Source organism: Saccopteryx leptura, chromosome 3 (genome assembly GCF_036850995.1).
Source record: "Saccopteryx leptura isolate mSacLep1 chromosome 3, mSacLep1_pri_phased_curated, whole genome shotgun sequence".
In the NCBI taxonomy this organism is placed as follows: Eukaryota; Metazoa; Chordata; class Mammalia; order Chiroptera; family Emballonuridae; genus Saccopteryx; species Saccopteryx leptura.
In genome coordinates, this window is record NC_089505.1 from 45,409,179 (window position 1) to 45,431,330 (window position 22,152).

Below are 22,152 nucleotides of genomic sequence, written 5' to 3' on the forward strand. Positions count from 1 at the left end.
AATATATGTCTACTGTAGGAAATGTAGAAATTACAGAAAAGCATGAAGAAGAAATAAATTATTCATACTATTTCTACCTAGGATATTTCTTAAATTAAAAAAAAATTTTTTTTGTTGTTTATAACAGAAGTCAAATATACATAATACAAATTATCCAGATCATTTGTAAACAAAGAAACAAATTGTTGAGTCACTTGATTGTCAATTCTATAGGATATATAGATAATAATTTGTCAGATATTTAAATGGACATGATTTACATATAAAGATTATAACACAGTTGCTTAAAAGAAATAGAAATTTATACCCAGAAATTAATCATTTCTGTCAAAAACCAAAATTTTGGAGCCACTTGAGTTTAAATACAAAGAAAGCATTTTTTATGTCTTAATAATAAATGTTAGGGAAAAGCACTTTTACTTTTTAAAATCATATTAAAGGTACTGTTATCTCAAGAGTAACTTCTTATCCCTGGAGCTTTGTCAGTAATTTCTCCACTGCTCTGATCTAGTTGTTTGAACTGTTTCCACTGAAGAGAGCTCTGGAGTGGCCCTGGGGACTTGTCTATAAATGAGTAAATCATTAGATTTCTCAGCATGTTTGGTGAAATATATTTTTCTTTAAATTTCTACTCTCAAAGGCCGGTGAGTGTTGTTGCTGTATATACGAATTCACATTCTGGTTCCCTGGTTTGCTGTCTTATGCATCTGCCTCTATTAATGCTAGTGGGTGTTTTGAAGGCAACACATTTTGCACCAAGCAAAGTTCTCTCTTTTTGCTGACATTCTTTATATGTTACTCGTAGTAAGATACTTTGCAACCAACAGGTCTGATAAAATAGTGAGCCCAGTTATTACAATATTTGGTCAAAAAGGGTCATAAAGTGAGATATTCATCTAAAGTTAAAATACAGTTTTTGCCACATCTGATGGGTTGGGCTCATAGTATAGACATAGTACATTTTACCACAGGCTTAAACTTCAGGGTTTTAGTTTAGATTAAAGGGATTATTTCTAAGGTATGGGCTCTATTAGACATAAGAGTGGTACCAAAGATTTATGGAACATCCTTTGACTCTTTAAATATGGGTCCAAATAACTGATGTAAAGCGATGGGATAATGACTCAACATCTAAATTTTACTTATAGCTTGAATAATGTGTTGTATTCTAGCAAAAAAAAAAAAAAAGCTGTAAAATCTCTTTTTTTAAGAGAGAAGAAATGTCACTATTTGTGATAACATGTATGGACATGGGTATTAAGTTAAATAAGTCAGAGAGAAAAAAATATCATATGGTTTCACTTATGTGTGGAATCTAATAAAATAACAAAACAAATGAACAAACAAAACAAAACAGAAACAGACTCATAGATAAAGAGAACAAACTGATGGTTGCCAGAAGGAATGGGGGTGGGAGGTGGGTGAATAAAAATAATAGGAAATAAGAGGCACAAACTTCCAGTTATAAAATAAAAAGTCACAATTATGTAATAATGTATAACATAGGGAAAATATTAATATAATAACTTTGCATAATAACTTTACTAGACTTACTGTGATCACATCATAAGGTATGTAATTGTCAAGTCACTGTGTTGTACATCTGAAACTAATATAATATAATATAATATAATAAATATAATATAATATAATATGCCAACGATAATAAAAATAAATTTAAAAGAGGTAAAATATAGTTAATCTGTTTTTTTAGAAAGCTCTAGTGCATCTCTTAAATAATCAAACAAGATTAACTTGATTTCACTTTAACTAAAAAAGTAGTCAGTAAATCTCTCCTATCCTGAAGCATAGACATGCTTCAACTCCCACGGGTTGTGAGTTGCTAGAATAATTTTTCTGCCTTTTGAGAAAAGAATGGGTTGAGTTTTTTGGGGAACCAAGTTTTCAATAGGACCATTGAAGGTTCTTGCAGTCATGGGCCTCAAGATTATCTTTGAAGTAGGCTTGGATATTATTAGCAACTATTTTTAGTTTTTGGATATATTATTGTATTCTTTTTACATTTTTTATGGGCTCATCAATTTTTTTTATTCTGCTGTATTTTTCTAAAAATATAGTCATCAACTTTAATTCTATTTGACTGTAACTTCTACCTCATGCAGTCTATTTCATAGGAGAAGCAGTCTTACCTCAGACCTCACCTAGGCAATGGGATATAAAGTTGAAACAGATGGTAACAAGAATTAAGAGAGTAGTAAGAAGTGGGTTCAGATGTCATCTGGAAATAGAAATTTATGTATATGTAACTCTATCTAATTAAAGCACATGAAAACTCTGTGTGTATTATATTTTCAAAATGTGTCAAGATGTTTTGGTTATACTGAACAGAAGATATGATTTAAAATGGTTTACCATTTGTTCTCAAACTTGGTAACACATTGGAATTATCTGGGGAATTAGAGAACATACAGGGTACTCTATTCCAGTGATTTTCAACCTTTGTTTCTCACGCACTCATAAACTAATTACTAAAGAAAAAGGGGCCCTGACCTCTTCTTCTTTAGTAACTAATTTATTTGTGCCATGAGATGAAAATGGTTGTATTTAGTCAGGGGCACTGACCTTAGTAATTAGTGTGTTTTTGTGCCATGAAAAAAAAAAAGGTTGAAAATCACTGCTCTATTCCATCTATAGAGACCATACTTTAGTACAGGGGTCCCCAAACTTTTTACACAGGGGGCCAGTTCACTGTCCCTCAGACCACTGGAGGGCCGGACTATAAAAAAACTATGAACAAATCCCTATGCACACTGCACATATTTTATTTTAAAGTAAAAAAACAAAACAGGAACAAATACAATATTTAAAATAAAGAACAAGTAAATTTAAATCAACAAACTGGCCAGTATTTCAATGGGAACTATGCTCCTGTCACTGACCACCAATGAAAGAGGTGCCCCTTCCGGAAGTGTGGTGGGGGCCGGATAAATGGCCTCAGGGGGCCGCATGCGGCCTGTGGGCCATAGTTTGGGGACCCGTGCTTTAGTACGATGCAACTTGAGAACTGAAATGCTTAAAGAACTCCACAGGTGATTCTAATACACAGTAATGTTTGAGAACAACTGACTTAAACAGCAGAGAAATTCATTGATTTATGTGACTGAAGTGTCCAAAGTAATGGCTCACTTTAGGCAAGGCTTCATGATGTGACAGAGACTCAAAGTTCATGATTCAGTAGGACCTGCAGTGTGGTTGAGAATTTGTATTCACAAGTTTCCAGGTGATGTTGAAGCTGCTGAAAATAAGTATATGGGAGTAACAGTCCCTGCCTTTTGAAGATTTTTAGAAAACCAGTTCACTTACATCCAAGTTACATAATAGTGGTAATACTCATATAATTTTTATATTCAGTGAAAGGTAAAAGTCACTGAGTTTATAACTCCACAGAGAATCGTAAAGAGAAATCTGTAGCTTAAGTGTGACTTGTTTGCAAGGTATCCTTCAAATAATGTATTTGATTTGTTTTCTTACCTTCTGTTCAATTTAGGTAATTGCTCTAACTTTAGACCTCAGTGATGGGCTCCTATATTGGTTGGCTCAAGACAGTCAATGTATTCACCTGTACACAGCTGTTCTTCGGGGGCAGAGGTAAGTAATATTCCTCGAAGGCAATAAATTGAGAAGGAGAGAATCACTTGCCCCTCAGTTAAAAATGATAATGCATGAGAATTCATTCATTCAGTTGAGGTATCATGCTTGTGGGGAAAGATAGGTTTGTAAACACTTAACTACAGTAGAATACCGGGAATACTGTGATGGGTATAAAGAGAGTATAGTGGAGACACTGTCAAGTGGGTGAAAGTCCTCCAAGAAACCTGATGCTGTCTTCACAATGGTATTTTACTCATCAAAAGACTGTAACAGGCCCTGGCCGGTTGGCTCAGCGGTAGAGCGTCGGCCTGGCGTGCGGGGGACCCGGGTTCGATTCCCGACCAGGGCACATAGGAGAAGCGCCCATTTGCTTCTCCACCCCCCCTTCCTTCCTCTCTGTCTCTCTCTTCCCCTCCCGCAGCCAAGGCTCCATTGGAGCAAAGATGGCCCGGGCGCTGGGGATGGCTCCTTGGCCTCTGCCCCAGGCGCTAGAGTGGCTCTGGTCGCAGCAGAGCGGCGCCCCGGAGGGGCAGAGCATCGCCCCCTGGTGGGCAGAGCGTCGCCCCTGGTGGGCGTGCCAGGTGTGGATCCCAGTCGGGACATGCGGGAGTCTGTCTGACTGTCTCTCCCCATTTCCAGCTTCGGAAAAATACAAAAAAAAAGAAAAAAAAGAAAAAAAAAAAAAAAAAAAAAGACTGTAACAATAGCACTAGTGTACGTGCTTCTTTGTAAGGTTCACAATGTCCAGCTATGGTCCCCTGAGTCCTTTCTATTTCTTTTTCAAGGAGGTATTGTGAGATTCTCAAAACAAAACTTTCATTCATTTCTTTTTTTATTTTAAATGCCATCCTTTATAACTTCTTAGAGGGAAAGGTCGACACTTTAACAATAGTTAGAGAAATCATTTAAAGAAAGGTCAAACCTCCACTCTAAAAGGTGGAGAATTGTGGAGGGTTTTTATCAAGTACTCAGTAACTGGAGAAATTTTAGAAACAACCAAGCAAATTTTTAAAGTAAAATATTCTTACAAAATTCTCTGTCATTGAGAAATAACTCTAGAGGCAATTTAAAGAATAGTCTGTTTGGCGCTGGCCAGTTGGCTCAGTGGTAGAGTGTCGGCCTGGCCTGTAGAAGTCCCAGGTTCAATTCCCAGTCAGGGCACAAAGTAGAAGCACCCATCTGCTTCTCCACCCTTTGCCCTCTTCTTTCTCTCTATTTCTCTCTTCCTCTCCTGAAGCCAAGGCTCCACTGGAGCAAAGTTGGCCCCAGTGCTGGGAATGGCTCTGTGACTTTTTCCTCAGGCGTTAGAATGGCTCAGGTTACAACATAGCAATGGCCCAGATGGACAGAGCATCGTCCCCTGGTGGGCATGTCGGGTGTATCCTGGTCGGCGCATGTGGGAGTCTATCTCTCTGTCTCCCCACTTCTCACTTCAGAAAAATACAAAAAAAAAAAAAAAAAAAAAAGAAAGAAAGAATAGTCTGTTTACTTGAATTCCCTGGTCTAAAAAGCAGCATTTTGACTAAACTATAGAAAGTTGGTATCATTGAAGAAAGAGAGATTTGTGACTAGTAGTATACAGAGAAAAACCAAGCAAGCTAGAATAATGAAAGCAAGTAAATAACCAAGAATAGGAAAAGGACATGTCTCAACGAGAAGAAACCAATCAATGGGTTGTGCCTTTGACGTAGGGTATTACCAAGAATCACAAGTGTTTATTAAAAACTGTGTAACACTCTTGTCATTGCAGTATCACGGTAATAAGAAAAGCACTTAAAAATTTGCTTTAGGAAAACTTTCAGTAAAATGTAAACATAAAAATAATCAATTTAATATTAAGCTAAGAATGATGATTACTATTGCAATGTATTTTTTCTTTGTTTTTATATACACAAACACATATTTCCTCTGGTACTTGAATGTACCAGCCCTTCCCCCTTCCCGATACACACACTAATTGGTGACATGTTTTAGCAGTGTTGGGAATACCACCATCACAGAATTTGCAGCTTGGAGTACTTCTGAAATTTCCCAAAATGTACTGATGTACTATAGTGGTCGGCTTTTCTGGATCAATGGCTTTAAGATTATAACAACTCAAGAGATAAGTCAACGAACTAGTGTCTCTGTTTTGGAACCAGCCACATTTAATCAGTTCACAATTATTCAGACGTCCCTCAAACCTCTGCCAGGTACTTTATTCCTACTTACTCTTGTTCCTTGATACTTTCTGTTAAATTAACGTTTAGATTGAGATTTTTAAAATTTTTTCTTATTTATTTATTTATTTATTTATTTATTTATTTAAGTGAGAGGAGGGGAGATAGTGAGACAGACTCCCACATGCTCCTCAACCAGGATCCACACCTGGCAACACCTATCTGGGGCCAATGCTCGGACCAACTGAGCTATCCTCAGCACCCAGGGCTGTAGCTTGGATTAACTAAGCCACTGGCTGAGGAAGGGGAGAGAGGAGAGAGAGGGGGAGAGAAGCAGATGGTTGCTCTTCCTGTGTGCCCTGACCAGGATTTGAAACCAGATGTCTGCATGCCAGGCCAGTGCTCTGAGCCAGCTGGCCAGGGCTGGAATTTTTCCTTAAGAATTATGTTTTAAGAGGAAAAGGCTCTAATAGTCTCTGTTGGTTTGCTTGCTGTCAGTTTACTCTTAACTCAAATTTACAGCTTTAAATGATCAGAAAAAGATGATTTTCAAAATATATTAAAAGAAAGTTTTGTATGGGTACTATAAATTTTCCATGTTTTCTATGATGACTGATAATCCTAAATTTTCCTCCCTCTATTCTTTTTTTTATCTTCTCTTAGGGAACTTCTCCTTTATGCCTAAGGTGATCCCAGATTCCATTCAAGAGTCTTCATTTAGGATTGAAGGAAATGCTTCAAGTTTTCAAGTCCTGTGGCACGCTCCCCCAACAGTGGATTGGGGTGGAATTTTCTACAGTGTGGAATTTAGTGCTCATTCTAAGGTATGCATTGGTTCTAGTAATGTCCATTTCTCAGACTGTCCCATCCGCATCCGCCCTGCCCACACTGATTTGTCCTGTCCTCACTTAGCCAAGCCCATCCCCTCGGTCGTTCCATCTGCTCATCAAGCTCATCAAGTTTACTCCTGAGATGTTTTTGAGATGCTTTGCCTACAGCCAGTCTCTGATTGGCTGGTGTTAACTACTGGCATGTTAGACACTTTAACAGGCCTATATGGACTGACATGGAATTTACTGACATTAGCATTTCCAAAATTGCAAGATTTGACTTTACATGTGAACCAAAATTTAGAGATTTTTAGTTAACTGGGAATAAAAAAATCTTATAATTCTTTCCATAAGAAAAGAATGTTTTTTGCTTATATTTTAGTTCCTGACTAGTGAACAACAGACTTTACCTGTATTTACTGTGGAAGGTCTGGAACCTTATGCCTTATTCAATCTTTCTGTCACTCCTTATACCTACTGGGGAAAAGGCCCCAAGGCATCGCTGTCACTTCGAGCACCTGAAACAGGTACAAGAGTTAAAAATCTTTAAAAAAGAAAAAAGCAGAATCTCACTTTACATGATCTAGAATGAATAGTTAATAATTTTTTAGAATACCTTTAATTTTACAGATGTATTTAGATTCAGTATCATTTCAATGACTTTTTGGAGATGAGAGGAACACATGATTTATTCCAAAAGTGTATTTCAGAGATTTCTTATACACTCTTTCACTTGATTATAATGATATACAAGATGCAGAAACTTGTTTCAGGTAATTTGTGAAATGCTTTATAAGGAAAATGGGCATTTAAAGCAAAGACAGTTTTGTGGAAGGCAGGTTTATTGGGAGATGTTCTTATAGACAGTAACTCAGAATCTTCTGTAGATGAACAACTAGTGTCTATATTTAATGGTTTTCTTTGGAATATGTTTTAAAGTGGATGCTAGCCATGTCTTTACATGTGCCCATCACTTTAAAGTGTAAAAAGCATACATATACATATAACTCCTTTATTAAACAGCTATTGCATACCTAGCATGTGTCAGAAACATCATTTCATTTGATCCTCGCACAGCTCTGAGGTAAGAAGACAGGTGCCATTACCTCAGTGACAAAAAGGAGGGAACAGAAGCTCAGCAGTTGCACAAAGTAAAGCAGCCAGTAGGTGGCAGTGCTGCGACTCCATCTGGACTTCCCACTGTAGTTTCATCAACTCTCCATTCAGTCATTTTTGGAAATGTTGGCAAATAATAGTATCATGTTGATTTAATTTATATCAACTCCCTAGCACAGGACTTGGCAGGCAGTAAAAGCTCAAGAAACATAAACATTCATTCACTATTGTATTATTATTTTTTTTTTACTGTTAAGATCCCTCCAACAATATTTTTCTATGAGCCTCATAGCTGGAACCCAGTGGCACTTGGGCAGACTCGGTCGCAGTTAGCATTTGGGTCCAGGTATGCAGTCCCTGAGATTGTCTTGGGATGTCATCCTCGGTTGGACTCTTCTGTGAAAATGGACTTGACTGCGTCCGTAAGGGGCTGTAGTGAGGGCTGGGGTCATCAGCACTGTGCTGGATGCTGGGGCGAATAGGAAGCCTGATAAGATTTAGTCTTTGCCATTAGGAAAGTTACAATATATTAAGTACTTACTGTGTACCAGTCCTATACTAGATTTGGGGGGATTTAGCAAGAAATAAGGAAAGGTACTTTCTCTGATGGAACTCATAACCAGTAGAGAAATCAACACATTCTGCTGATGATAATAGACACCAGGCAGTGATGACTGAGTAGTAGTGCCATGGAGTAAATAGACAAGACTACCAAACCTTCACCCGCATCAGGCTGCCTCAACATTCTTAAGAGAGGACAATACACATGTACTGGTACGGCCAGGGAAGCTCTAGCTGGGCCTTGAAGACTGAAGCAAGAAGAGTGAGTATCCCACTTAAGTACAGTGTAAGAAGGCCTGAAGACTGGACCTGCATATGAGTGTTAAACATTAAGAAGCAATGTGATTAGAGAGGGGGGAGTTGGCATGGAGGGAGGAAACTTGTGGAAGAATCTGAAAAGAATATCTTAGATGAAATGAGCTGAAAACCAGGCAGAAATATTTCTCTTGGTTAAAAGAGAGAGAAGTTAACGAAATGACTGAGCAAGAGTAAATTGCTTGGTTTGGCTCTAGAAAAATGGCTACCCTCAAACCATACTCTTGGGATGCGTCCTGCTTGCTGGGAATGTTCAAGGTGAGAGGACGTAGGATCCCAGATATGCTGTATTTTATACACTGAACTAGCTGAAGGCTGGGTGGAGTTACCGCCTTCCTTCCTGGTGACTGCCATTTCCACTTCCCGCTAAATCACTCTGTCAGGATGAGAGCAAATAGTGTATTTTGTAAGGATAATCAGGCACCTCCCATCTACACAGGGCACAGACATGAAAGATATGCCTAAGTGGAAGGTAGTAAGAGGAATTTGGACTGGACATAAGGAAGATTTGCTGAAATATTAAGACATATTCCTGAAGAAATCCATGTTGTATTCTCTCCTAAAGATATTTAAGAATAAGCTAAGATATTCCTTCACTCTCTGGAATGAGAAATATTTATTATGAAGTTGCTCCGCACCCTCATCACGAGTGGTAGACGTCAGCACCTATTCTTTTCTGTCCTGTCTGTGTCTTTGTTTTGCAGTTCCGTCAGCACCAGAGAACCCCAGAATATTTATATCACCAAGTGGAAAAGACCACAGCAAGAAGGAAGTCATGGTGGAATTTAGGTGGAATAAGCCTAAGCAGGAAAACGGTGTGTTAACAAGATTTGAAATTTTCTATCAAATATCCAACCAACGTGACACAAACAAAACATTTGAAGACTGGATTGCTGTCAGTATTCCTCCCTCGTTGATGTCTTTTGAACTTGAAGGCATGAGCCCTGGGTACATTGTTGCCTTTCAGGTATGAGAGTGAAAACCGGGACACCATAATCTTAATAGTACACACAGAATGTTGATTAAGAGACTAGGTTAAGAATTCTGCCACTCTGTCAATAATGTGAGGTACACTGTGATGATAGAGGTCAAGTGGACAGCAAAGGTACAAAAAGGAGGGAAAAGGACATCTTGACAACTTTCTTGCTGTCAGATTCAGAAAAACCATTATTTTTGATGCAACCACCATAGGCCATTAACTTAGTAGTAACTTATGTTTATTATCTCATTTGGTACTCATTCTTTTTTTGGGGAAAGAAAAGGCCATGTCTCTAGGTGTCTCAATGAATTACAAAAGCTGCATGGCTAGGAAGTGGTCTTCTGCAGTCCAACTTGCAGAGTCCTTTCCATGATATCACATCACTGCTATGAATCATTTGGATGCTCTGACATGGAGCTATCAATGGAAACAAAAATTGAGGGTCTGGATAGTTGACATCTCACAGTTAGCACCTGGCTGCTGATAAAGAAGAAAGTCAAAGAGAATCAAGATCAAGAAAAAAGCTACTACCACCCCATTCTTACATTTTAAGTTCCCTATGAAATAGTCTTCCACTTAAGATAGATGGCTTGGGCCCTGGCTGGTTGGCTCAGTGGTAGAGCAGCGGCACAGTGTGTGGATGTCTTGGGTTCGATTCCCAGTCAGGACACAGAGGGAATCTCTGCTTCCCCACCCCACCCCTCTCACTTGTCTCTCTTTCTTCCCCTCCTGCAGCCATGGCTTGATTGGAGTGAGTTGGCCCAGGTGCTGAGGATGGCTCCATGGCCTTCACCTCAGGTGCTAAGGAAAGCTCGGTTGCTGAGCAACAGAGAAACACCCCAGTTAGGCAGAGTATCACCTTCTAGAGGGCTGCTGGATGAATCCCAGTCGGGACACATGGGGGGGTCTGTCTCTGCCTTTCCTCCTCTCACTGGGAATAAAAAAAGATGGATGGCTGACAATTTTTATGTCTTCCCTAAATACCAGATTGATGACAATGTTGTATATATTTAGAAATAGTTTTTATTTTTGGAGGGAGGGACATAATGTTTTGAGAGTGTTTTAGAGATTTGAGTTTCCTAAGCATCTTTTTTCCTTTTGTAAAATTCTAATTGAATAATTATTTTGATACTATATTAGGACTACATTTAATAATCAAACAAATTGTACATAAAAGTTAAAGATGATGCATATTCCTATTTTCTAAGAATTATATATTTTCCAGTCAAATAAATATTCTGGTTCAATGTATCTGTCTATATGTATATACAGTTTCAAATATAAGTCACCACAGGACTGTGCAAAGTGATGTGTGTGAATGTGCACAAGTTTCATTTACTTGGCTTCTGGGCAAAAGTAAAGCCTGCTTGATATCTATGTGCCCCATGATATGTCCATATCATATATAGGTAGTAATACATAGATATAATAAAATGTATTTAATACTAGGAGTATAATAAAAATAATTCAATGTTTTATTGATTGAGAAAATAGTTGAGCATCTATTTTTTCACCTTATGGATGTTAATTTTTTTATAGACTACTGTCCATATTCAAGATTTAGAAATTGAAATGATTTATTACATAATAAAAAACATCTAATAAAGACTTTGTTAGGCTGCAACATGGCACAGTGGAAGGAAATTATACAGACCTCAGGAGACTTGGTTATCCTGCCAATTTGAAACATGTCATTATGGATGAGTTACTTACCTTAATTATGATCCTTATTCAGTTTATACTCTCAGTAGTTGTGTGGATCATAATAGATAATATATGTTAAATTTATTTGAAATGTCATAATTCATTTTTAAATATAAAGTTTAATTATTTCCTTTTTATAAATCTTCTTTTTAAAAGTACAAATATTAATTTAAAATTTCTAGTTGTTGAATTCAAGATAAGTGAAATTTTTACCATAACCCGTATAATTTATTTCTGTTAAATGTTCTATGTAACTTAATTTTTGTAACTTAATTTTGGAACTAACAACACATTTTTTAGAAATTAAAAAAAAATTGCAATAGATATTTGTTCCATTTCTTTGTGCTTTTCTAGATAAGAAAATCCATTAATATAAGTATAGGGCAATATTTTTTCTCTTAATGATTTATTGCTATATACTCAGATGTAATTAACTACTTGAAACATTTAATAATGTATATTAGAAGTGTGAAATGAAACACTTGATAATTTATTAATTTCAGAACTTAATTATTAGCCCTGGTTGGTTGGCTCAGCAGTTGAACATTGGCTGGGTATGTGGAACTGCTGGTCAGGGCACACGGGAGAAGTGACCATCTGCTTCACCACCCCTCCTCCTCCCCCCTTCTCTTTCCTTCCCACAGCCATAGCTCAATCTGCCTCTCCACCTCCTCACCTCTCACTTAACAACAACAAAAAAGAACTTAATTATTGTCACTGAAAAGGACTCTGTCAAATAGAATTTTTGTATTTTTTTTTTCTTTCTTTAGGTTCGAGTCTTCACATCTAAAGGACCTGGACCATTTTCTGACTTGGTCAAGTCCCAAACATCAGGTATCTAAAACCTGTCTACATGACAATTAGTGTTTTAAAAAAGTGTTTAACCCCCCTTGGTATTCTCAGGGATATAAGCACAGTCTCTCAGCTGAAGTTAAAGTCAAATAGAGTAATCAGTTTTTATCATCATCAAATAAACTTAGGCTTAAAGCACCTTAGCTTGTCTCCACTAGGAATGGTATGAACCCAAAGGAAACCTATGGATTTCAAAACAACCTAATAGTTAAAGGATTTGGGGAAACTGAAGTTATTTTTCTCATACCTATTACCTACCTGTTTTTTGTTTTCAGAGATCAACCCATTTCCATACCTCATAACATTTTCTGGCAACAAGATCGTTTTGTTAGATATGGACCAGAATCAAGTTGTGTGGATGTTTTCAGCGGAAGGAGCCGTCAGTGCCATGGGCTACACAGCTGATAATGCAATGGGGTATTATGCTCAAGGACACTCACTCTTCCTTCTGAACATGCACAATCAGTCTAGCTCTGAGGTATGTCTTGTGTAATTCTTTTGAAAGGAAGGAAGTATGTTAACTATCATGCTTGCTATTAAGAACATTTTCAGTAGAGTTGTGAAAGGAAGTAGAGCATTTGCATATCACACTGCCCTGTAAGTAAAATGACTGGCCTGTGGTTGAGTCATTAAAATTAGAATGGTTGAAAAGGACAGATGCTGTCTAACTATTTAGTCACAGATGAATTCAGATCAGGTTTTGTGCAAATATCATTCCGGATTAATTTAGCAAACAGTTGTTTGGTTTAGGGCAATGTAGTAATTCCTGGAATAGAAGTGAAATAGAAAAATCACAGCCCTCAAACAAACCCAGTCTAGTATTGGTCTAACACCAGGAAGACAGTACTGCATGGTGAGTAAGAAGTGAGCTTTGGGATCTGACAGCTTAGACTTTAATTCAGACTCCACCACTTACTTGATCGGTGACCATCCACAAGTTATTTAACCACTATGGTTATGTAGTACTTCATCGTAGTGTTCCTGTGAAGATCAAATGAGATAACATATGTAAGGCTCTTAGCACAATGCCTGGCATGTGGTAGGCATTCACTGAATGTTAGCCAGCGGAGAAGGCAGGCAGAACACAGTGTAAGAGCTGTGTGGAGGGCCAGATGCCACAGAATCACAGAGAATGGATGCTCAGTCCAAGTAGGAGTAGTGATGGTTGCAGTAGGATGGAAAGACATCTTGGGTACAAAGAAAATGAACCAGGAGGAGGTGGAGAAAAGCTGAGGAAGCAGCAAGTGCGAAATCAGGAAAATGAGAGCCACAGCCTGTTCAGGGAGCTGTAAATCGAGGGAGCTTGGGATGGAGATGCAGGTGAGGACAGAATGAAAGGCAGGTGGGAAAACTGGACAGGCTGGCAGCCTGCACATAATGGGCCTCCTTTCCTGCATGAAAGAGTCCAATGTTAATCAATTCAGTGGGTCATTAACATGATCAACTTGTGTTTTAGAAAGACCTCTCTGTTGGTGATGTGAATAATGACTTAGAGAAGGTTAAGTCTGAGACCGTTAGGCTATCACAGACATTCAGAGAGGACAGGCAGGAAATGAGAGTCATTGAGGTGAGAAAGAAGAGAACAAATTGGGGAGATATTTTAAATAAGACAAAAAAATAATAAGACCAACTCATGTGGGTAATAATGGGAGGGAAAAGTCAAAGATGAACTGCATTTGATGGGATTGATCCTCAGACAAGTGTTGGGAATAAAAAAAATGCAGAAGTAAAGGAGATTTGGACACAGTGATGAATTCTGTTTCCTGCGATTATTCAGATATGTTTAATAGGCAGTTTAATATTTGAATCAGTAAGTCAGTGAGGGATCTTGCCTGAAGATATGTATTTGTTACACAGGCTTATGGATAACAATTGAAGCCATGGTAGGTGAAATCACCCAAGGAAAATACACAATGTGAGAAAAAGACCAATGTTACAATGGCACACAATCCAGTTACTGAGCTTTGGGATTACAAAAGAGAAATGTAGTGAATGAGTAATATAAGTGGTTATAGAAAAGTCCTCAAATTTGAAAAACATGACCACTATCTTCTCAGCTGTGTTTTCTACTTGCTTTGAGATCTTACACGATGCACTGGTTTTTGATATCACAATTATTGCAACTGACTGGATTTCAAGGCACCTCTACTTTGTGCTGAAAGAATCACAAAATGGAGTGCAAATATTTGATGTTGATCTTGAACACAAGGTGAAATATCCTAGGAAGCTGAAAATTTGCAACAGAAATTCAACAATAATCTCTTTTTTTGTGTATCCTCTTTTAAGGTATGTGAAGTGTATATGTTTCTATTGTGATGATCTACAAAGACATATTTAATATAATATCTTTGGTTCAATATTAGAAGTCAATGATGAGAAAATAAGTTGCTTAGGGTTCTTCACTACATTGACTTCTAGTAAGTAATTCTACATATAAATTATGACTGCACAACCACAAATATGTATACTGAATCCATACTGACACTTTAACTAACCTAAAGTTAGGTTAATTATCAGCAGAAAACCGAAGCAGATTTTTATATCAGTGAATTTAATAATATCCTTAGTTGGTAATGACAAGAAGGGGACTGAGACAATGGCAGAATGTAAGCAGGAGGTAGATGAACAGTATATCTTACACAGTAAAAGCTATTTTGGGCTCATCCATCTTTAATTGGTGAGTTTTGAGGCCTCCATGTAGCAACTGAGTGGCAGTTTCTCAGGCTGGAAAGATATATTTTGTTTATGCAAAAGCATGAGTATAGTCTATCTTGAAACTCAATTGTTAATAAGTATTAAGAAGCAGAAACAAAATTGAGAGGAGTGGAGTAGAAATGGGTGTTGATGAAAACTTGAAATATATTTCATACTTACAGTCATTCATGAGCCACTTAATACAGCGTCTATGGTCATTATAGTTCAAGTTTTTAGTTGTAAACACATTGATTGAGAAATCATTGGAAAATGCTACAAACTCGATTTTTTCCAACCTCCTCCATTTCAGAAGAAGGTTATTGGACACTCAGACATATTTTCTCCAAAAGCTGCATTTGTCCCCCTAATATTAGAGATGATTGAAACTCATAAGAAACTGACATTTGAAATGATATGTCTTACTCATTAAGTTGGAGGGCATTTTTCTCCCCAAAAGTCGCCTGTATTGGACAGAAGTTTCCGATTTGGGCTCTCAGATGTTCTACTACAGTATTATCAACCAGACCTTGCACCGCATTCTGCAACCCACAGCCACAAACCATTCAAATGGAAGGAGCCAATGTTCTTGCAGTGTGACTGAATTCGAGTTAAGTGGAACAATGACTATTGATACCTCTCACCTAAAGAAACCACAGATATACTTTGTCAAAGGGCAAGAGATCTGGGCCATGGATCTGGAAGGATGCCAGTGTTGGCAAGTGATCACAATGCCTGCTCTGCTTGGTAAGACACCATGTGCGTACACAGATCTTCATTAGCAATGGTAGGCCCTCCTGTCCCATCAAAAATGACTGAATTCCACAAATAGTCAAAAGAATATACACATGGTATTTACTCTGGACCATGCCAAATGCTTTTGGAGAATTCAGTCAAGTTGTTTCCAGGCAAATTGTATATAGGCATCCGCATAATTTTCTGGTGGGGATATTTTGGCTATTTTATAATTAATGGTGGAGCTAAAATTTATTGTACTTACCTATATATTTTAAGCATGCTACTAAATGCATTATCTTATTTAATGTTCACAACAGCCTGGTGAAGTGTAGGTACTTGTATCCTTATTTTGCAGATGAAAAAACTGAGGCTGAGATAGGTAAGGTAACTTGTTCTAAGCCTAAGGGCTACAATTAGTAGATGAGCTTGAGTTTGAAATAGGGCCATATTACAGCCTTCATTATCTTACTTCTAGTACCCTGTTTTATTTCAGCTTTGATGATTCCATTGACTCCACATTCAGCAGAACTTGGTAAATAGTTGGCAGTCTATCTGTTGAAATTCACATATTTGTGGAGGAAATATTTGGAAGTTTAAAGCAATTTGGAAGTCTCCTAAATTAAGAGAAATTGTAACAGAAAAAATATACATTCTAAATTCCCCCAGATATCCTTAAGTATCTATTTCTCTCTGTCCAATATGGCATGTGCTTGTCACATATGGTAGTTTAAGTTTAAATTAATTAAAACAGATAAAATTAAAAATTTAATTCCACAGTCATATTTGCCACATTTTAAGTTCTCAGAAGTCACAAGTGGCTAATGGCTATTGGGTGGGTTTGATATAAAATCTTTCCATAATCAAAAGTGCTGTTGGGCATTGCTGATTTATATAGTAAAGTTTTAAAATTGCAAATGTGTGTGCGTGTACGTGTGTGTGTGTGTTTGTAAGAAGTTACACCTGCACATATGGTTTTCTTGACATGTCACCCAGAATGTTTTAGAAACAATTCTGATGTACTCTCAATGGTCTTAAAAGTAAAGATAATGTTTTAAACTTTTCTTATTAAGAAAATGACTTGTTTTTGTTGAATCTGTGACAAGGACTCTTTTCTTATCAGACTTTAGTTAGGCTCCTCTGAGTCCTCTTCTCAACTAGGCCTGGACCTTAGCCCTTCATGTCCTTCCTTGCTGAGTCCTGTTTTAGCAAGAATCCTGCTAAGTCAGCTTAGAGAGACTTTCCCCCACCTTTGATAGCTGATTAAGCTCTTAATACCCAACCGTTCATGTTCTTCGCTTGCCTTTTGCAAGAATTTTGTTAGGCCAGTTTAGCAAGAATCCCCTCACTCTCAATGTCTCTTCTTAATAACTTTTTATCCACTGACCCTCTCATTGTGCATGTTGGCTATTAATCTTCAACACTCACTATTGTATTCAGAGTTGAGCACATCTCTTTCCCATATTATATCTCCTACAGTATTGCAATAGTCTTAGCTAAGGTCTTCCTTAGAATCTTTTTTTTTTTTTTTGCATTCTTCCGAAGTTGGAAACGGGGAGGCAGTCAGACAGACTCCCGACATGTGCCCAACTGGGATCCATCTGGCACGCCCACCAGGGGGCAATGCTCTGCCCATCTGGGGCATCACTCTGTTGCAACCAGAGCCATTCTAGTGCCTGCAGCAGAGGCCACAGAGCCATCCCCAGCGCCCGGGCTAACTTTGCTCCAATGGAGCCTTGGCTGCGGGAGGGGAAGAGAGAGACAGAGAGGAAGGAGAAGGGGAGGGGTGGAGAAGCAGATGGGCACTCCTGTGTGCCCCGGCTGGGAATCGAACCTGGGACTCCTGCATGCCAGGCCGACACTCTACCACTGAGCCAACCGGTCAGGGCTTTCTTAGAATTTTAACAAGTGTCAGAATAATTTTTCTTTAACTTCTGATGCTTAAGAATTATCTAATGGGCATTATCTTACAGGTATGGAACTTGTGAATCCATAATTGAAATCTATAATTCTAAAATTTAAAAATTGGAATAACTTTACAGATCATTTAGCTGACATGATACTGGAAAAAATCCCCCTATAAAAATAGTCTCGACCGAATACCTGTTTATAAAAAAAAAATTACTACTTTATAAGAAAGTCTGTTTAATTTTTTTGCAGATTCTGAATATTCGATAATTTACTTCTTATATTTCGGCAAATTCTTCTCCCTGTTCCTCCCATTTATTAATCTGAGCTCTGATCTCTGATCTCTATATTTACAGGAAATAAATCAATCACCTTGTAGGTAAGAGCCACTTAACTATGTAAAGATAGCTGTCTTAGTCCCTCCTAAGCATTTCCTTTAGAGGAAAATTCAAGTATCTGTAACTACTCAGGTGATGTGGCTTCTAGATCTTCCTTTGCCCTAGTCACCCTCCTGTGGTTTTACTTCAGCTAATTAATATCCTCTTAAATTTCACCCCCAGAATGAGTCCCCATACTCTCGATGTGTTCTGGCCAGTGCAGAAGGCCTCTGACTTTCCAGGCCATCTACCGCAGCTAAAAGTGGATTAGGCCACCGGACTGCCTGCCATTTGAAAACCAATAGTCTTTTTCATGTTAACTTCCACGTTAAATTATTAAGCCAGATTTGTTATTTATAGAGTTGATTTGAAACATGAATGTAGAATGTTACATTTCTTCCTGTTAAATTTTTATCCATTTCTTGATTCTGTTGTGATATTTTTTTGTTCTAAAGGTCAGTGACAGAATATACTAGTAACAATGAGAATTGTATATTATCTGCAAATTTTATTAATATGTTTACTGTGCATTCATTCCAAATCATTGATAAAAATACTGAGCAAGGCACTGCGACTTTGGCCAGTCATCTAATGCCTCCCTTCAGAGAGGCAGAGTTTGCTTGGAGTCACATAGGTAACTTGTAAATCCTGGCTCTGCCCTTTACTAACCTGTGGCCTTGACATCATTTAATTTGACCAAGCCTCAGTTTCTACTTCTACCATGTAAGGCTAATAATAATAGTATTTACTTTATGGCTTACTGTGGAGCTTAAAGGAGAACATACCTGTGAAATCCTGAGCCTAAGGACATAAAAGAAGTGTTATTTTCCTGTATTGAAATAATAAGACTCAAACTTTAACAGGATATAGAAAAAGGATTTCACGTGTTGTTTGGAGTAGAAAACGTAAGATATTTTTTATTTTATGTTTTTCATTGAATAGGAAAGACAATCATTAGCTTAACCGTGGACAGGGAATTTCTCTATTGGATCTCCACAGCAAAGGACAGCACACAGATTTATCAGGCCAGGAAAAGCCGTGGGGCCATCCCCTCCCAGGTGTGGGCCCTGTGGAGCGAGCAGATCCTGGCTTACAGTTTGGCGCTGCAGCCTTTTCCAGGTAATAATGAAGTCACGGTCTCAATCCACCTGTTCTTCCAGTCGGGGGCAGAAAAGTCTCATATGTCTCCTTCTCCAGGCTGTTTCTCCAGCTCCTTTTTTTGAGGACCTATGTTTTTTTTTGTTTGTTTGTTTGTTTTTATTTATTCATTTTAGAGAGGAGAGAGAGAGGAAGAGAGAGAGAAAGAGACAGAGAGAGAGGAGAGAGAGACAGGGGGAGGAGCTGGCAGCATCAACTCCCATATGTGCCTTGACCAGGCAAGCCCAGGGTTTCGAACCGGCGACCTCAGCATTTCCAGGTCGACGCTTTATCCACTGCGCCACCACAGGTCAGGCTCCAGCTCCTTTTTTGTGTGTTCTTACCATTGCTCCACACTGCCAGGATTTGGTGTTTGCTGTGAGTGCTGCTTGCCTTGAGTCACAATTCATTTCCATGTGCGTAAAGGGCTCAGGCCTGGCAGGCGACAGGAGACTTGGGAAACACTTGTCCTGTCGTCCTCTCCCTGCTGCTCTTTCTCTTCTCAGTCCCCAAAGTTTCCTTTTCTGTCTTTTTTCTTCCCTGATGATATTTTAGACTCCCAATATTCTCACAAAGTATTGTATAAAATTTCAGGTCTTTTTTTTTTTTTAAAGATAAAGTGCTATTTAGAATAGTATTATGTACGTCAACCATTTAACATGTGTAAATTTATGCTACTATTTTTATTAAGTTCCTTTTTTTGATCTTTTAAAAAGTGTGCCACTCATGAAGCCTCGTTTTCCTTCATTTGTTAATTCTAGAGTTGATTTTGAACTTGAATTTAGGATATTATTATTGTGTCCCTAACTCTATTTCCACCATAAACCCTGTGGATTCTGTTGTGCAATTTTATATAATGCAATCACCTTTAAGAATGCATATGCCACATTATAGGAAGAACTGACTATATATTTACTATTGCATGTCATAATAAAAAAATGTTTGAGCCTAGCCAGGCCATGGTGCAGTGGATAGAGTGTCATATTGGAACCTTGAGGACCAAGGTTCAAAACCCCAAGGTTGCTAGCTTCAGCACGGACTCATTCAGCTTGAGTGCAGGGTCACTGGCTTGAGTGTAGAATCATAGACATGACCCCATGGTCACTAGCTTGAGCCCAAAGGTCTCTGGCTTGAAGCCCAGGCTCACTGGCTTGAGCAAGGAGTCACTCGCTCTGCTGTAGCCGCCCCTCGCCCCCGTCAAGGCACCTATGAGAAAGTAGTCAATGAATAACTAAGGTGACGCAACAAAGAATTGATGCTTCACATCTCTCTCCCTTCCTGTCTGTCTGTCCCTATCTGTCCCTCTCTCTCTCTCTCTCTCTCTCTCTCTCTCTCTCTCTCTCACACACACACACACACACACACACACACACACACACACACAGAATGTTTGAGATCTGAAAACCAACCAATCAAAAATAAAAACATTACATAAACTTATGAGTCAAACCTAAAGTGGTTTTTGAGTTTTTTCTCAAGTTCTCTCTGCTCTTAAGGTACATATATCATTTTAACCTAAGTATAATTCCCCACTAGAGAGGGACAGAAATGAATGAAACAAAATCAATTTTACGCTTGAATGTATTCACTTATAAAATATGTAAATTATAAAATATTTTTTAAAATGGAAAACTTTATAAATCAATTGAGTGCACATTTTGGTTAAAAAATTCATTTTCCTCCTTGAGAAATTTAAGATATTTTAAAAGTCCATGCAATATCTGTTTGAAGTTGAATAGACACACACATATATGCACATGTCTAAGAAGAAAAGTTCTAAAGCTAGAATGAGTTTTATAATTGGAGTTAATTTAAAAATATGACTAATATAATGTTCTCATTATTTCCTTCAAAATGAAACAAGAGTCAACTTTATTTTGCAACTGTCCAGGACGTACATTATTAAGGGTACTTTACCTCCATCTGCTGGAAACATTAAGCAATTACCATTTATCCTGCTCAGTTTTTCTAAGCATGTAACATGTTCAAGATGTATGGGAAAAGAATTTGTCTTTCTGTCCTGAATAACATTTCCAGCACGTCAATAAATTATGCCTTATAAGTTAAATTAAAAAAAATAGAAGATTATATTACCCTCAATATTAACTAAATCTTTTATACATGTATGTGCATATATATATTTAACGTTTTTTCTTTTATTTTAGATAAAGCATTTCTGTCTTTAGCTTCAGATATTGGTGAGCCAACTATACTTAACACCACTAACACCAGCCTCACAATCAGTTTACCGCTGTCCAGGACCAATCTCACGTGGCACGGCATCATCAGCCCTACGCCAACATACCTGGTTTACTACAGAGAAATTAATGGTGGAAAAAACAGCCCTGAACCAAGTTACAGAATGCTGGTAAGATTGGACTTGGTGGTCTTCATCTCTTCACAAGATACCTCTTTTTGATATGAAATTCTCAGTCACAACATTTTCTATATCATTTTCTGAAATGTGCTATGATGCAACCTATTATAGCTGATTCATCAAAACATTGTGCTCTTGTCTTTTTTTCTGGTAGTAAGTTAAGCTTCAAGGACATATGTTAACTGACCAGTTGGTAGGTCACCACAGCAACAGTTTACTGAGTGTCCTGAAAGAACTGGGTTTGTTACCATCTCCGATTATCTAATTATCCCCTGAGAGTGATACAGACTTATTTTTGGCCTCTTCTGCAGTCTGCAGATTGAGGTGTAAGAAATGAATCAGGCTGAAAGAAAATTGCCATATAACTCTCTCCTCCATAGCATATATCTAATATAAACGTTTGTATGTTGTATTTTTTGTTATTTCCTATATATTGTGAAATGTGTCATTGTAGAGGGACTATGCTTTGATTTAGTATTGTATTTTTTAGCACCTAGGCTAGTACTTGGCATTGTATAGGCATCCACTAGATATTTCTTGAATGAATAAATGAATTGGCATAATTTGTTCCACTGTAGGCATTGGTGTTTTAGTTGTCCTTATGATGAAATCATATGTATGCAATATTTTGCTTTGTGCTAATTATTTAACCAAGTTGAAAGGTGAAACTGACCATCACCGATTTGAGGTTAAGCACTGCATACTTTGCCAGGAAGTACAGCTGATTCTTGTTACTGCCTTTATTTTGTCTATTTTTCTTTTTGTCTAACCTTCTTTACACATTTATTTTTCTTTTTTT

The 22,152-nt window shown here is 37.8% G+C and overlaps 1 protein-coding gene across 2 annotated transcripts in view; it reads left to right on the forward strand.

Annotated features, from left to right (window-relative positions):
• Window positions 1-22,152, forward strand: part of ROS1 (ROS proto-oncogene 1, receptor tyrosine kinase) — a 134,070-nt gene that overhangs the window by 54,920 nt on the left and 56,998 nt on the right. The window contains exons 18-28 of one of the 2 annotated variants that reach the window (XM_066371796.1): window positions 3,509-3,609; window positions 5,587-5,804; window positions 6,435-6,595; window positions 6,984-7,128; window positions 9,298-9,560; window positions 12,047-12,110; window positions 12,404-12,606; window positions 14,209-14,414; window positions 15,280-15,566; window positions 18,782-18,958; window positions 21,142-21,344. In XM_066371796.1, the coding sequence (XP_066227893.1) occupies window positions 3,509-3,609; window positions 5,587-5,804; window positions 6,435-6,595; window positions 6,984-7,128; window positions 9,298-9,560; window positions 12,047-12,110; window positions 12,404-12,606; window positions 14,209-14,414; window positions 15,280-15,566; window positions 18,782-18,958; window positions 21,142-21,344 (2,028 nt within the window). The remainder of the gene's footprint in view (window positions 1-3,508; window positions 3,610-5,586; window positions 5,805-6,434; window positions 6,596-6,983; window positions 7,129-9,297; window positions 9,561-12,046; window positions 12,111-12,403; window positions 12,607-14,208; window positions 14,415-15,279; window positions 15,567-18,781; window positions 18,959-21,141; window positions 21,345-22,152) is intronic. The other variant, XM_066371795.1, reaches the window with a different exon arrangement.